Source organism: Ostrea edulis, chromosome 5, assembly GCF_947568905.1.
Source record: "Ostrea edulis chromosome 5, xbOstEdul1.1, whole genome shotgun sequence".
NCBI lineage: Eukaryota > Metazoa > Mollusca > Bivalvia > Ostreida > Ostreidae > Ostrea > Ostrea edulis.
Genome location: NC_079168.1, coordinates 84,156,792 through 84,172,404, shown reverse-complemented (window position 1 = coordinate 84,172,404; position 15,613 = coordinate 84,156,792). Strand labels below are relative to the sequence as shown.

General features: G+C 35.8%; 1 protein-coding gene across 1 annotated transcript in view; it reads left to right on the top strand.

Annotated features, from left to right (window-relative positions):
• The window catches only part of LOC125651602 (furin-like protease kpc-1), a 51,766-nt gene that overhangs the window by 2,309 nt on the left and 33,844 nt on the right, over window positions 1-15,613 (top strand). The window contains exons 3-5 of the mRNA XM_056166539.1: window positions 3,694-3,795; window positions 9,344-9,490; window positions 12,909-12,985. Coding sequence (XP_056022514.1) covers window positions 3,694-3,795; window positions 9,344-9,490; window positions 12,909-12,985 — 326 coding nt within the window. The remainder of the gene's footprint in view (window positions 1-3,693; window positions 3,796-9,343; window positions 9,491-12,908; window positions 12,986-15,613) is intronic.

The window sequence follows — 15,613 nt, the reverse complement described above, 5'->3', positions numbered from 1 at the left end:
ATAGATGTCTCATGAAGAGACCTTTGTTTTGGTGCCAAGACTTTTGACCTAGTGACCTTGTACTTTGACCTACTTTTTAAAAACTTTAACCTGGGTTATATCTTTTGAACCAAGGGGGTTTGATATTACGCATATAGATGACTCTTGAAGAGACCTTTGTTGTGGTACCAAGACTTTTGACCTACTTTTTAAAAACTTTAACCTGGACTATATCTTTTGAAACAATTGGGATGGCTTCAATATTTTACATATAGATGCGTCATGAAGAGGCCTTTGTTTTAATAAAAGATTTGACTGAATGACCTGTGCCTTGAACTTTGACCTACTGTTCAAAAACTTTAACCTTAGTTATATTGATCGATTGAATATTGTATTACGTCCCTCTCGAGAGTATTTCACTCATATGCAAGGTGAAGATAACGAACAGTGATCAATCTCATAACTCCTACAAGCAATACAAAATAGAGAGTTGGGCAAATCATTCGTATGGGGCTTGAAGAAATATTTGAAGGTATGTTTGGACACAAGTATAGTAGTAAAATATATTAAGAATTTTTTGATACATGTATTAAATTTATGAGACAGCAACACAAGAATAAAACGATATCAGGCCTCAACCGTGCGCAGCTTTTTGTGCGCCGTAATTCGAAGGTTTTTATAAGGGGTGGGTCTGTAGCTCTCTGTTCCGTCACAATATTTTTTAGAGAGCTACAGTTCTGCAGCTAACTCATATGGAGACGTCACCACTGCCGGTGAAGGGCTGCAAAATTTAGGCCTATGTTCAGCGCTGATGGGCATTGAGCAGGGAGGGATCTTTATCGTGCCACACCTGCTGCGACATGGGACTTCGGTTTTTCCGGTCTCATTCGAAAGACCGCCCCATTTAGTCGCCTCTTACGACAAGAAAGGGGGTACTGAAGACCTATTCTAACCCGGATATATATTTGAACCAAGAATGATAGGGCTTTGATATTTCAAATATAGATGCCTCACTAGAAGACATTTCTTTTGTTACTAGAACTGTTGACATTGGACTTTGACCTACCTTTCAAAAGCATTAACCTTGGCTATATATTTTGAATCAAGGGGATAGGGATTTGATATTTCATATTTACATATAGTATCAAAACTTTTGACCCAGTAACCTTGAACTTTGACCTGTTTAAAAAAACACTTTAGAACGATAAGTTAAGTAAGATCCCCGGCGAGCTATGTTGTCCTCTGATAACTCTTGTTTAGAGATAAATCAATAAAAGTATAATAAAATTTAGTATTATAAACCTACTGCGCTTTTAATGGATATCTTGAACTATTTTGAAGAGTCTCTTTTTGATTAAATTATTTGTTAGATATTGGGACCGCACATATTTGAATAATTGCATCCCTATGGTTATGACAATGCACCTAGTGCTTTAATCCAGTCAGGGTTTCCTCTCTTGTTTATATTTTTCTGTTTTCATTTTCTTGTTAAATGTACATGTACATAGGTCCGCATTGAAACTGCGAAAAGTTCTCAAAGAAATCTCATTGTTCTTCTATCCATGATAATTTTCGTTGTGACACGATATTAGGAAGTTTATAACGGAAAGATTTCATATAAAGGTTGTTGATCACGGCGGGTGTGACCGGTCAACAGGGGATGCTTACTCCTCCTAGGCACCCGATCCCACCTCTGGTGTGTCCAGGGGTACGTGTTTGCCCACCTACCTATTTTGTATTACTTGTAGGAGTTATGAGATTGATCACTGTTCGTTATCTTCACCTTACATCATTAAAGAAAGACATCTATGGATTTTTGAGTTAAGAAGTCACAAAATCAAAACAGACCATCATTTTCTAACTTTCTTTCATTGTGAAGCGATACTTGAAAATTTTTCACCATGGACTTTATATTTTGTACAAAGATAGTTGATTAAAGAAAGATTTCTTACAAATGTATAAGTTTCGCTCCGTCCGTCTGTCGGTCATTTCTTTGTTTTCAACATAATATGATTGAACAAAGGCACATACATGCTCTGTGGTCGCAAAACCTAAGGTCAAAGTCGAATCAGACCTTTACTCCGAGTTTAATACACATTCATTGTGACGCAATAACTTGGAGTGTTTTCAACATACAACTTTGAATTCTGTAGAAAGGTAGTTCTTTATCACAGACGACACCTATAGAGTGCGGGCGTCTGTCTCGTTATCACAGAAGACACCTATAGAGTGTGTGGGGGTCTGTCTCGTTATCACAGAAGACACCTATAGAGTGTGTGGGCGTCTGTCTCGTTATCACAGAAGACACCTATAGAGTGTGTGGGTGTCTGTCTCGTTATCACAGAAGACACCTATAGAGTGTGTGGGCGTCTGTCTCGTTATCACAGAAGACACCTATAGAGTGTGTGGGCGTCTGTCTCGTTATCACAGAAGACACCTATAGAGTGTGTGGGGGTCTGTCTCGTTTTATTTGTTTATCCGTCATTACCACATTTGTCTTTGTTATTCGATATCTTTGAACAATTTTCCACAAAACATTCATGTTTCATCGAAAGCTAATTTATATTATTTAAGGAAGACACCTATAGATGTTTAGGTCTTAAGGTCAAGGTTACGTTAGTCCTTCCCACTAAGTTTACTACACATAGAACTTTAATATTTTATATCAATGAATTTGATCCTGTGGTTGAACATGGAAATGCGGATTTCGAAAAACAAAATATTTCCTCTGTCATTGAAACATTTATGAATGAAAGGTGAAAATAACGAACAAAGATCAATCTCATAACTCCTTCAAGCAATACAAAATAGAGAGTAGGACAAACAAGGACCCCTGGATATACAAATTGTATTATTAACACTAGTATATATATATATATATATATATATATATATATATAGTAATTAAGTTTTCTGCGGGGACCTTCCTAAATGAATCATTTATTAGCCGAGTTGCAACGAAGTTGAACTCGGCTATTGGTTTGGTGGGGCGGGCTGACGTCAACAATTGGTTTCCGGATGATAACTCGAAAAGTTTACAATCTAATCAAATGAAACCTTGATATATTGTTGGGTACCAGGTAAGGAAGACCCCTATAAATTTTGGAGAAAAATGGTCAAAGGTCAAGGTCACAGTGATCGAAAATAGAATGAAAATTTCAGAAAAAATTGGTTTCCGGATGATAACTCAGAAAGTTTAAATCCGAATCAAATGATACTTTAAGATATTGTTATGTACCAGGTAAGGAAGACCCCTATTGAATTTGGAGAAAATAGGTCAAAGGTCAAGGTCACAGTGACCGAAAATAGATTTAAAATGCCAAAACATTTTCGTTTCAGGAGGATAACTCGAAAATTTTTAATTTGAATCAAATGAAACTTGGATATATTGTTAGATACCAGCAAAGCAAGGCCCCTATTGATTTTGCAGAACAAAGGTCGAGGTCACAGTGACCGAAAATAGATTGAAAACTTCAGACAAATATGGTTTCTGGACAGTAACTCCGTTTAAAAATGTATTCACAAGAATTTATTACATTATATCCAACAATTAGTTCTTCACAATTATAAATATGCCACATCATTCCTGACTTTACAATGTATCCCATGCAACTCGGCTTACGCACACCTAGGTGCATATATTGATTATCTTATTTTATTTAGTGTTAAATACCTGGTAAGTACCATGTAAAAACCATGCTTATGATATTTCAGATCTTATGGTTTGAACAACAGAGGGCCAAAAGTAGGGTGAAGAGAGATTTCAGTGACTTCAATAATTTTACTGATCCTCTATGGAAATTGCAATGGTATCTGGTATGTATGGCGGTTCATTACTGAGTTGTAAAGTTTTCACGTATATTGGGACGACTTATGTTTATCGCTGAAGCTCCTCCCACCGCACGGGGTCTATGCTTTAAAGATAATATTTTTTTTTAAAAACTACCTTTATTTTCGTCTTGGGATTGACGTGGTCATGACTCTGGCAGAAGTTGAACTTAAGACCTCCTCACTCACAGAGCGAACGCTCTTACCATTGCGTCACTGCCATCAGCAAATGTGGATTAATATAGTAGCAAACTTATAAAGCAAAACGTACTAGGGTTTTATTACTTACAGTTGTTTGTTAATGTTGAGGATGAATGCATCTAAAATTCACACCAGAAAATAAAATATTGATATTTATAAATAGCAACATAATTTGAAAGTCGTGTTGATAATTTGCGGCCATAGTTGAAATGCATTAAAATCATCACGTTGGGCTTTACATTGCGAAAACCCTTGCCATAGTTATGCAGTTATGACTTCATGATTAAACCCAAATGGATACCGCAAAGAATCCTTGTTTTCAATAAACGAATATTCTTAAACGTACGTTTAGTTTTACGTTACATTCACTGGGAATGATAAGGTGATTAAATTGGTATTGAATTATTGGCTAAGATAAGACATTTTCACAACTAGCTCTTTCACTCACCAACTCCAAACAAAGTTTTGAATAATTTGAAATGTTGATGATCCCTGATTTAATCCCACCATTTTACCCAAGGGTAGCGAAAATAATTATTTTGAGTACAAAATGTAAATTTACAGTGCAAGTTTTTACACGCTCTAGAGCGTGCAATGAAATTCGATTCAATTTGCACGAGGAAGACATTTCCTGATAATGTTTACTTTGAAATAAAGAAAACAGAGACGAGATACAGTAATCATTTGTGTTTTTGATTTGAGACATATTCTTGGGATGGTCGAAATTAGGAAATTAATCTTTTACTTTAGGACTATATCTTATTCAGATAAAAGAAAAACACTTAGAGCTTTCTGTACGCATAACCAACACGGATGTTAAATATATCTTAGAATGTTTCATTGTGAGTTTTATTAGACCACTTTTGTGATCTGTTTGCTTCGACGAACGCTAATATTTCAACATTTGTAACTTCCCAGATACTACTGGACCAATCGTTATCAAATTTGGCACGTAGAGTTTAAAGGAGTCTTTGGGATAATAACAGCAAATTAATCAGTTGAGTAGTGCAAAATACCCATTGCAATCTTTAAATGTCTTTACATGTTTTCTGGGCATCTATCGGGTACTTTTAGAATAATTATGACAAACAAGGACACTCTAACCAAAATTGTGAAATCCATGGTCCCTGTCTCAGGCTAGAACACGTATTCTTGGTCTAGTCAACATCTTCTGCATTGGGTCAAATGCGACATTTCTGTCATTTTTTCCTAAAATTTATTTCATGTTGATATGACGAGTTCCTGTATGATTTATGAAATACGTTTTACTTTGATATTGTAGTAATATTTCTATGCTTTGTATATCGGTCTAGTAAGCCCAGTTATTAGATCACCTAATGTAAGAGCCACAATTGCTCTGAAGAATGTTCTCCCTTTCGTTGCTACAATAACGTAGTAATAACCATATATACAATCTTCTATAACACGTAAGAGTTGCATTAAAGGGGCATCAGTTGTGAAAATGATGGAAACCTTTTTAATTGGTTGTCGTATGTGAGCAATTGAACTTATTTAACTTTTTCGTGATAAATACCATTCCAATTCTTTTCAAATTTGGTATGAAGCATCTTTGGGACAAGGGGGACATTAATTATAAGCTTAGGACTCCTGCACCTCTGAGGCTCTAGGGGTGAGGCAAAAATTGACCCCAAATGACCAATTTTCAAAAATCTTTTCTACCTAAAAACCCTTATAATTAAAGATAAATTCTAAAGAACTTTTAGTAAACTTGAAATCCCAAAACTTTTCTCAGATTAACAACATCAAAACCTATGACTTTTCAACACTATACACGACCATTCCTCACAATAAATTAAGAGTAGACTTTTTGACATCATAGACAGTTGCTTCTTCAACAAAAATGGAAAACGTAAATATTGATATCTAGTGATCAGTCATCAAAACAATTACTTTGTTAAACACCACTCTGATTCAACGCACAAGTATTCTGAAGTTAAAATATAAAATATGCTACAGTTCCTCATTGACAAAATATTCGTGGTCTTTGGTGATCAGGTCTTCCAGCAGTCTGTTGGAAATCCCATGGGCTCGAATTGTGCTCCTTTGTTAACTGACCTGTTTTTATATTCATATGAAGCAGAATTTATCAGCAGCTTCTACGTGAGAATTGCTGTAGCCTTCAATTCGACATTTAGATTGATCAACGACGCTTTATCTATAAACAATAATAACTTTCATTCATATGTTGATTCGATATATCCCTGCGGACTCGAAATAAAAGACACCACAGAGTCGTCCACTTCTGATTCATACTTAGATATTTTGTTGAAAGTAGATATTAACGGCAAACTAACAACTCAACTCTATGACAAATGAGATTATTTCAGCTTCTCCATCGTCCACTTCCCATATCTATGCAGCATTATTCCATTATCACCTGCATATGGTGTTTACATCTCTTAACTTTAAAGTCAGCATTTCGAAAATTTTGTGGTCATTATAACGATCTACAGGCAGTTGGCCAATACAGCCTATCATTGGGTCAAATAATGCCTCTCATACCTGTTGTTAGATTTTGACTACAGGTAAATCCGTTTACCTGATCAAGATATAGGGTTCACGGCGGGTGTGATCGGTCGACAGGGAATGCTTACTTCTCCTAGGCACGTGATCCCACCTCTGGTGTGTCCAGGAGTCCGTGTTTGCCCGACTATTTTGTATTGCTTATGGGATTGATGAGATTGGTTACTGTTTGTTATCTTCACCTCTCTACAACTGCACACGTGTCAGAAAAATTAAATGTATAGTGATGTAGAGTAGGAAGGCCTCTACCAAAATTGTAATCTTCATGATCCCCGGGGTAGAGGTTCTGACCTGAGGGCTGGGCCAAACTTAGGGTATATAGTGTTTGTGTAAGGTGAAGATAACGAACAGTGATCAATCTTATAACTCCTACAAGCAATACAAAATAGATAGTTGGGCAAACACAGACCCCTGGACTCACCAGAGATGGGATCAGGTGCCTAGGAGGAGTAAGCATCCCCTGTTGACCAGGTAAACGGAGTTATCCGCAGTCAAAATCAGTGTGCCAAGAACGGCTTAACAATCGGTATGAAACACGTCAGACAGCATTTGACCCAATGCGAGGTTGTATTGACGAACTAGATCGTTATAACGACCATAGAATTTGCGAAATGCTGACTTCAATCGAGACTGTTGAAATCCCGGTACCATCAACTTGTTTGTCAGTAGCTTACCTCGATTTAAAAACTGACTATACCCATAACAAGCTCTTGCATATCGAATCAGTTGAGATACATAAATACCATATGCAGGTGATAATGGAATATTGCTGCATAAATGTGGGAAGTTGACGATGGAGAAGCTGAAATCATCCCGTTTGTCATACATTTGAGTTGTCAGTTTGCCGTTAATGTCTAATGTGTAAAACACTTAAATAACATCTCCTTGGTGGTATTGAAACTAAATGGATATTTAGAAGGAGCAAGTAGTCTTTTACCAAAAGTGTAAATCTGATAGTCCACGGGGTAGGGGTTTTAGTATCAGGGTGGGGCCAAAATGATCAGTTATCAAATATGTGAACAATAGAAATTTTTAACTTCTTGATAACTACCATTTAAATTCTTTTCATATTTGGTATGAAGCATCTTTGGAACAAGGGAGACATACATTGTAAATTTCAGGACTCCTGCACCACTAGGGCCCTAGGGGCGGGGCAAAACTTGACAAATTTTCAAAACTCTTCTCCAGAACTACATATGTGTAAGAAAAACTAAATGCATAGTGATGTAGAGCAGGAAAGCCTCTACCAAAATTGTAAATTTCATGATCCCCGAGGTAGGGGGTTCTGATCCCAGGGCGGGGCAAAACTTAGTATATAATGTTTATGTGTAAAACATTTAAATAGCATCTTCTTTATTACTATTGTTATCAAATTGAAACTAAATGGACATATAGGAGTAGACTGTCCTTTACCAATATTGTATATTGGGGTTTCAGGGTGGTTTCAAAATTATGATAACGATTTGAAGTACTTCTTTAAGTTGCTGACACTGTATAAATGCATAATTAAAAATAGCAAAAAGGGATGTACAAAAATGGCGAATTTCACAGCCCCAGGGTTTTGACTCTAGATGGATTCAAATTAGTCATATTGTTAATATTAATACATATATTACTAGAGGAAACCCCGCTCAAGCGCAGAAAATCACAATTAAATAAAATATTTTATAATGCGTGTTTGAATTGTTGCGCCCATGAATTGAATGAACAATATCTTGAATTCAAATGAATTTAAGAACAGTTTTTGAATAATTATTACATTAGTTATGTTATGTTTATTTATATTATATACAGTAAATAAAACTTGATTATTAGGAAGCCAAATTAAAAGTTCCATGTGGAAGGTGAATATAACGAACATTGATCAATCTCATAACTCCTATAAGCAATACAAAATAGAGAGTTGGACAAACACGACCCTCTGGACACACCAGACGTGGGATCAGGTAAGCATCCCCTGTCAACCGGCCACACCCGCCGTGAGTCCTATATCTTGACCAGGTAAATGGAGATATCCGTAGTCAAAATCAGTATTCCAAGAACGGCCTAACAATCGGTATGAAACACGTCAGATAGCATTTGACCCAATGATAGGTTGTATTGGCCAACTAGATCCTTATAACGACTATAGAATTTGCGAAATGCTTACTTTAAACGAGAATGCTGAAACCCCTGCACCATCAACTTGTTTGTCAGTAGCATGTCTTGATTTAAAAACTGACCATACGCAGAGCCAGGTCTTGCGTATAAACACCATATGCAGGTGATAATGGAATATTGCTACATAAATATGGGTGGTTGACGTTAGAGAAGCTGAAATCATCCCGTTTGTCATAAAGTTGAGTTGTTAGTTTGCCGTTGATAATTATTTTCAATAAAATATTTAAGTATGAAGCAGAAGTGGACGACTCTGTGGTGTCTTTTATTTCGAGCTCACTGGGATATATTGAATCGAAATATCAATGAAAATTATCATTGTTAATTACAAAATTGCATTCGTAAAGTCATTCTTTAATTTTCAACACGGAGATATATCATTTATGCTTTTTTAAACAGTATTTTATTATGTATAACATAAAAAGGATTAGGCAGCAGGCAACGCCTATATAAGCCTTCTCCTTTAAGGTACAAAAAAAACTCCACATAATGATGTACATGAGAAATTACAACGGAGCTGTTCATATTTAGTCTTTCAACTACTACTTGATCTGTTTTAAATGTATGTTCATATTGTCTGAATCCACTGCACAGTGAAAGAGTTGTGAAGTAATCCTAATTGTTATCATTTCAGAATGGGGGAGGTCATAAAGGTAACAGTGGAAACTACGACATGTCCGTTAAGGGGGCGTGGCGGTTAGGGTACACAGGAAAGGGGGTAGTGGTCAGTATCCTCGACGATGGAATTGAACGGACCCATGACGACCTAAAGGAAAACTATGTAAGTGTAAATTTAAAATTACTTTCATAATTCCAATGCATGCAGGGTTTTGAATATTGGATTGAAAGCAGAAATAGAGAGAGAGAGAGAGAGAGAGAGAGAGAGAGAGAGTGAGTTTGGAAATTTCTTCTGCTGAATTGGCTTCGACAGTATTGTTTGGAAGTAAGAAATATGATATAGAATGATTTTTACAATGGGTCTGACACTAGAGAATTGGTGTTGGTTAAATAAAGCTGATTTTTCCTTGCCTTAGACAGCTCTTGGTATGATTGGTGATATATCATTATTATAGTAACACCAGAAGGATCCCTGATAATTCTTCTGATGTGGGTCGTTTCTTCTTCTAGATTTATTGAACCATTTTTCTCTTTGTGTAAGGTCAAGGTTTTAGTATAAGATTAAAATAATGGACACAAAGGTTTCCTCAAAGTTCAGGAATTAATTACTGAATGGGCGATTTATCAGAGCAGAGATAAATGAAAGTGAAGATAACAAATAGTGATCAGTGTCATTAATTCCATAAAAAAAACTTTTTAAAACCTAAGTTCAGGGCTAAGTATCCCCCTTGGACCGGTCACATCCGTCGTGAGACCTATAAACGGTGTAATCCGTAGTTAAAAGCATTTTTAGGTGATGATGGAATAATACTGGAGTCATCCCGCTTTTCATAAAATAGTTAGGTTGTTAGTTTATCGTTCACATCCATGTTCAATGATATATCCAAGTACGAAGCAGATCTGGAAGACTTTGTGGTGTCTTTTATTTCGAGTTCACCGGGATATACTGAATCAACCTATGAATGAAAATGAGAATTGTTAATAGATAAAACGTTGTCGATATATCTCCATGTCGAGTTGAAGGACACAGTAAGAAACTTTTTCTTCTCATGTAGAAACTTTTGAATAAATTCTGCCTCGTGAAGAATATAAAAACAGGTCAGCTTATAAAGGAGCACAAGTCGACCTCATGGGAATTGCAACAGACTGTTGGAGAACTTGATCACCGAAGATCTTGTATATATTGTCAGTGAGGAACTCCAGCATCTTGTTTACATCAGTTTCTGAGTGATGTTTAACAAAGACTGATAGGAAGATATAAATAATCCCATCATGTTCATTTTTTAATGAAGAAGTAGTTTTATATGATGTCAAAACGCCTAATCGTTAATTTATCGAGAGAAATGTAAAATGTTAAACAGTTATGATTAGGTAGTGACATGTGTATACTATGCGTTTTCGTTGGAGTGTGTATACTTCGTAAATTGCGTGCGCTGTATATAGCAAATTTTTGTAGGGAATATTATATATATTATAAAATCAGCATTTCGCAAATTTTATGGTCGTTATAATGATCTAGTTTGCCAATACAAACTGCCATTGGGTCAAATGCTGTCTGGCGTGTTTCATAACAATTGTTAATCGTTCTTGGCACACTGATTCTGACTATGGATTACTCCGTTTACCTGATCAAGATACGGGGCTCACGGCGAGTGTGACCGGTCAACAGGGAATTCTTACTCCTCATAGTCACCTGATCCCACCTCTGGTATGTCCAGGGATCCGTGTTTGCCAAACTCTCTATTTTGTATTCCATATAGGATTATGAGATTAATCACTGATTGTTATCTTCATCTTTGCATGCCCCCGTTATCGGAAATTCTGGGGCATATAGTTTTGGTCTGTCTGTGTGTCCGCTAAAACGTTAATCTTGCCCGTGACATTGGAATGGATGGTGATTGGTCTTTCATATTTCACACGTGTATTCCTTGTGACAAGACATTTTTTGGTACCAAATCTCTTTACCTTCACCGTCTAGTTTGATCTACTTGTGAAAAACTTGAACCTAGGTCATAACTTTTGAATTGTTAGTGATAGGACGACTTTTCTTGTTAAAAGACCTTTCTTAGGGTACTGCAATTACTTAGCTGCCATATCGGTGTTTCACAAGCACATCTTGTGTGTTTTTATATCTGATTTTATAATTTTATTCTTGAAATTTTATACAGAAAATTGCGTTAGAACAAATCGTTCATTCGCCATAAATAACAAATTCTGGCATATGTTATGAGGTAGTTTGAATGACTTCATGTATTAATTTAGAATATTGTGAAGTGATTTTAGAATTTTTAATGCTATGAAAGGTTTATTTATAATCCAGCATCTTTAATGAATTTTGAGACATCAATAAAATTGCTCTCTTCATTTCATAATTTTGGCAATATTGGACGATACAGGTATTACAATGTTGAAAATGTTATTATGCCCCCCTTCAAAGAAGATGGGCATATTGGTTTGCACCTGTCGGTCGGTAGACCACATGTTGTCCGCTCAATATCTTAAGAACAATTCACTTGATGATAGTGATATTTCATATGTGGGTTGGTTATGAGTAGAAGAGGACCCCTGTTGTTTTTCAGGTCAAAAAATCAGGGGTCAATCTACCCTGGACATAGGAATATAATGTCCGCTCAATGTCTTGAGAACCCTTTGCTTGAAAGACATCAAACTTGGCACACTGGTACATCCTAAGGAGTAGATGACCCCTATTGATTTTGAGGTCATATGGTCAAGGGTCAAACTGGGCATTGGAATATACTGACCATTCAATGTCTAGAGAACCCTTTGCTTGACAGACTTCAAACTTGGTACACTGGTACATCTTCAGGAGAACATGACCCCTATTGATTTTTAGGTCACATGTTTAAAGGTCAAGGGTCAAACTGGACATTGGAAACTACTGTCTACTCAATATCTTGAGAACCCTTTGCCTGACAGACATCAAACTTGATACACTGGTACTTCTTCAGGAGAAGATGACCCCTATTGATTTTGAGGTCACATGGTCAAGGGTCAAACTGGACATTGGAATATACTTTCCACTCAATATCTTGAGAACCCTTTGCTTGACAGACATCAAACTTAGTACACTGGTGTATATGCAGGAGAAGATGACTCCTATTTATTTAGAGGTCACATGGTCAAGGGTCAAACTGGACATATAATATACTGTCCACTCAATATCTTGTTAAACCTTTTGCTTGACATACATCAAACTAAGTACACTGGTACATCTTCAGGAGAAGATGACCCATATTGATTTTGAGATAAAAAGTCAATAGTTGAACTGGACATAGTAATATATTGTCTCCTAAATTTTAAGAATTATTTGCTTGATTGACACCACTGGTACAGCATAAGGAGTAGATGACCTCTATAGATTTTTAGGTCACATGGTCAATTCACTCTTGACATAGGAAGATATTGTCTGCTCAATAATTTGAATTGATGATACTATTATCAATTAAATGATGCGTGTGTATAACCCTTTTCAATTTTGCACCATGGGGGCATATGTGTTTTACAAACATCTCTTGTTCTGTTTTCTCTTTAACTTGATATTTTAAATTCCGTCACTTCAGGATCCATATGCCAGCTATGATGTCAACAACAATGACCCCGACCCGATGCCTAGATATGACCCTTGGAACGAAAACAGGTATAACTAGAGCCAAGCTCGCTGCAAAGCAACGAGAGGTCTTCCGTCGGAGCTGTGTGACATAAAAACCTTAAACTTGACCATATGTCTTTGGGTCAGGTCCTAATGCAGCCTAGTTAACATGAAAATACAGGAACCGTACATTAGTATGTGTGTGTGGGATCTAACTTTCGCCTTCTTTCCCTCTTGATATGTTATACGTAACATCACCCCGGGAAAAATTATTTGAAATACTTATCCAGTGATTTTACAAAAGACGAATACAAGTTAAATTTTTAGAAAGAAAATAATCAACTGTACTGTGACGGGAAGATAAGTACTGTAACGATATAAGTAGTTTGGCTGTGCTGGCGATTCTGACTTCTCGTATGTACTTATGAAATAGTTTGAGAATTTAATATATATCATTGAAATGAAGCTATAAAGGTGTACTATAAATTTTTATCGTTAGGTGTTTAATAAATTTATACTACTCAAGTACATGCGTGTATGATTTCTTTCAGCATTTAACTTTTCAGTCCCAATAATGAACAAAAAATTACTATTTAAATTTATGAAATTCATGGCTCAGGACATACAATAAAGGTTTATAGCTGTTACCAATATTTTATCATACAACAAAATTATGATAGCATAATATTCAGACTGAAGAGAATAATTCATCGAGTTTGAATTATTTATACATACAAATCAAATAAATTGCTCTCAAATCTTGAATATTTTATTAAACTTTAATATCTATTTGCGTAAATACATGTAGGTATATTATGTACACAGTGCGCACAGAAGTCGCGTATGAATTTCACGCCAGGGGCACGTGCCGAAGTAAGTTATACACATATCCCCCCCCCCCCTTCACCTACCTAATGATACGGTTACCTGTTTGCGGGTCAAGCTTTTTACTCATATATAACACAATACTCGAGCAAAATATTATGTTTATGAGATCAATAAGATGTTAAAGAACAACTTTTCCAGCGAAAGCCATATCGAAATATTTACCGTTTTTTAGTTATAAAGCGAAAACTTTGAAGATCCCCAGATCCCTAATTGAAGGAGCCAGCTCCTTCTTATGGATATCAAAAGAAAGCTCTTAACATTTTGCACAACTTTTGTTCTACATGTCTTAACAAAATATTTTTAATTTAAAAGATACAAAGGAAAATATGTGTAATTTTTTGCTCCATTAGGCGTCCTAATTTTTAAACCCTGTCAACTACCATTTCGAACGTTGTAATCAAAAAACCAAAAACGATGTGCACAACTACAATGCTCCTACTTTTCATTTTCAATGCATTTTCTGCTCAAGCTTATACAGTCTCGGAACCTTTGTCTGGAAACCAAAGCCCCTAAAATTTCAATCAAAGGGGAATAACTCGTGAACAGAAGGGAATTTCTGAAATGTAGTACATGATTTTAAAATTGTTTTGTAAAGGTTATAAACCCTGAAAATTTGAGCAAAATCCATGCAGAAATGAGCGAGATATGAAGCTTCAAAGTTAGCGTCTAGGAAAAAGAAAGAAAAAAAGAATAATAAGAATAATCTTAACCAGCACAATCAGTAGAAGGTCTTCCGTTGTTACGGAAGACCTTAACTAGTAATCCTAATTGTTCACAAACAATTAGAGGCCATTCTATCTTTTCATTGCTTTATTCCTGACACTTTTCATCTTCAAGAATCCTTCACTTTTATCGCCAAACTTAAAGGGACTGATTCACGATTTTCCCCAAAATTTTGTTTTTCACGTTTGATGATCAAATCTACTGTCTAATGTGTTTAAAATATTTCACATGAAAATTAAGGTTAAATATTATCACAGAAGCTCACTTTAGAGAGTTTATTATTTGTTTTGTAAACAAAGATTGTGGTATGCTATTGTTTACAAAATTTTCAAAAGAAATGGATATCGATCTAAGTTTATTATACCTTTCACATTTCAAGCATTTTGTGGGTAAAATGTGTCATCTAAAAGTTAAAATTTGTGACTATGCAAAATTAAGATGCATTATATTACAAAATCAATATTTCACTTGTTTGTTTGTTTACATAAAAAGACTCGAGTCTTTGTTTACATAACACAGATTTAAGGCTAAAATATTGCTTTTATTCTGGCATTCAGAAGGTCAAAAGTTTGGCTGTCAACATTAAATGAGTTATATTTTTAAAGTTTAACATAAAAAATGAAAAATATTTTTATCAAAAATCGTGAACCAGTCCCTTTAACAACAACTAAATCCAAAAAAAGAAGAGTTCCGGTCACCCATCCGATTACTGTTCGCGATGAAAGTACATGTAGCTACATTGTAACTTGCATCATTAGGTGAAAGTCTCTACCACGACACCACACCAGCTTGCTTAATAACGAAGGAGTATACTGTCCATGGCCACGGAAGCCATTGTTCAAATGCCGTAGGATTAAACGACAATAAATAATGGAATTTGAAGGGGTTTAATACTGTTTATATGTGTGTTTGAATGTATGACATGGGTGATTGTACATGGAGAAAGTGTGGTTTTAGGAGGTGCTGCTGAGACCGGAAGTCATGCTCGGGTGTGTTTTGTGTTGAATTGTTGACAACGGAATCGCACCTTATGTGTGTGACTTTGACCTTGACTATATTGTAAAG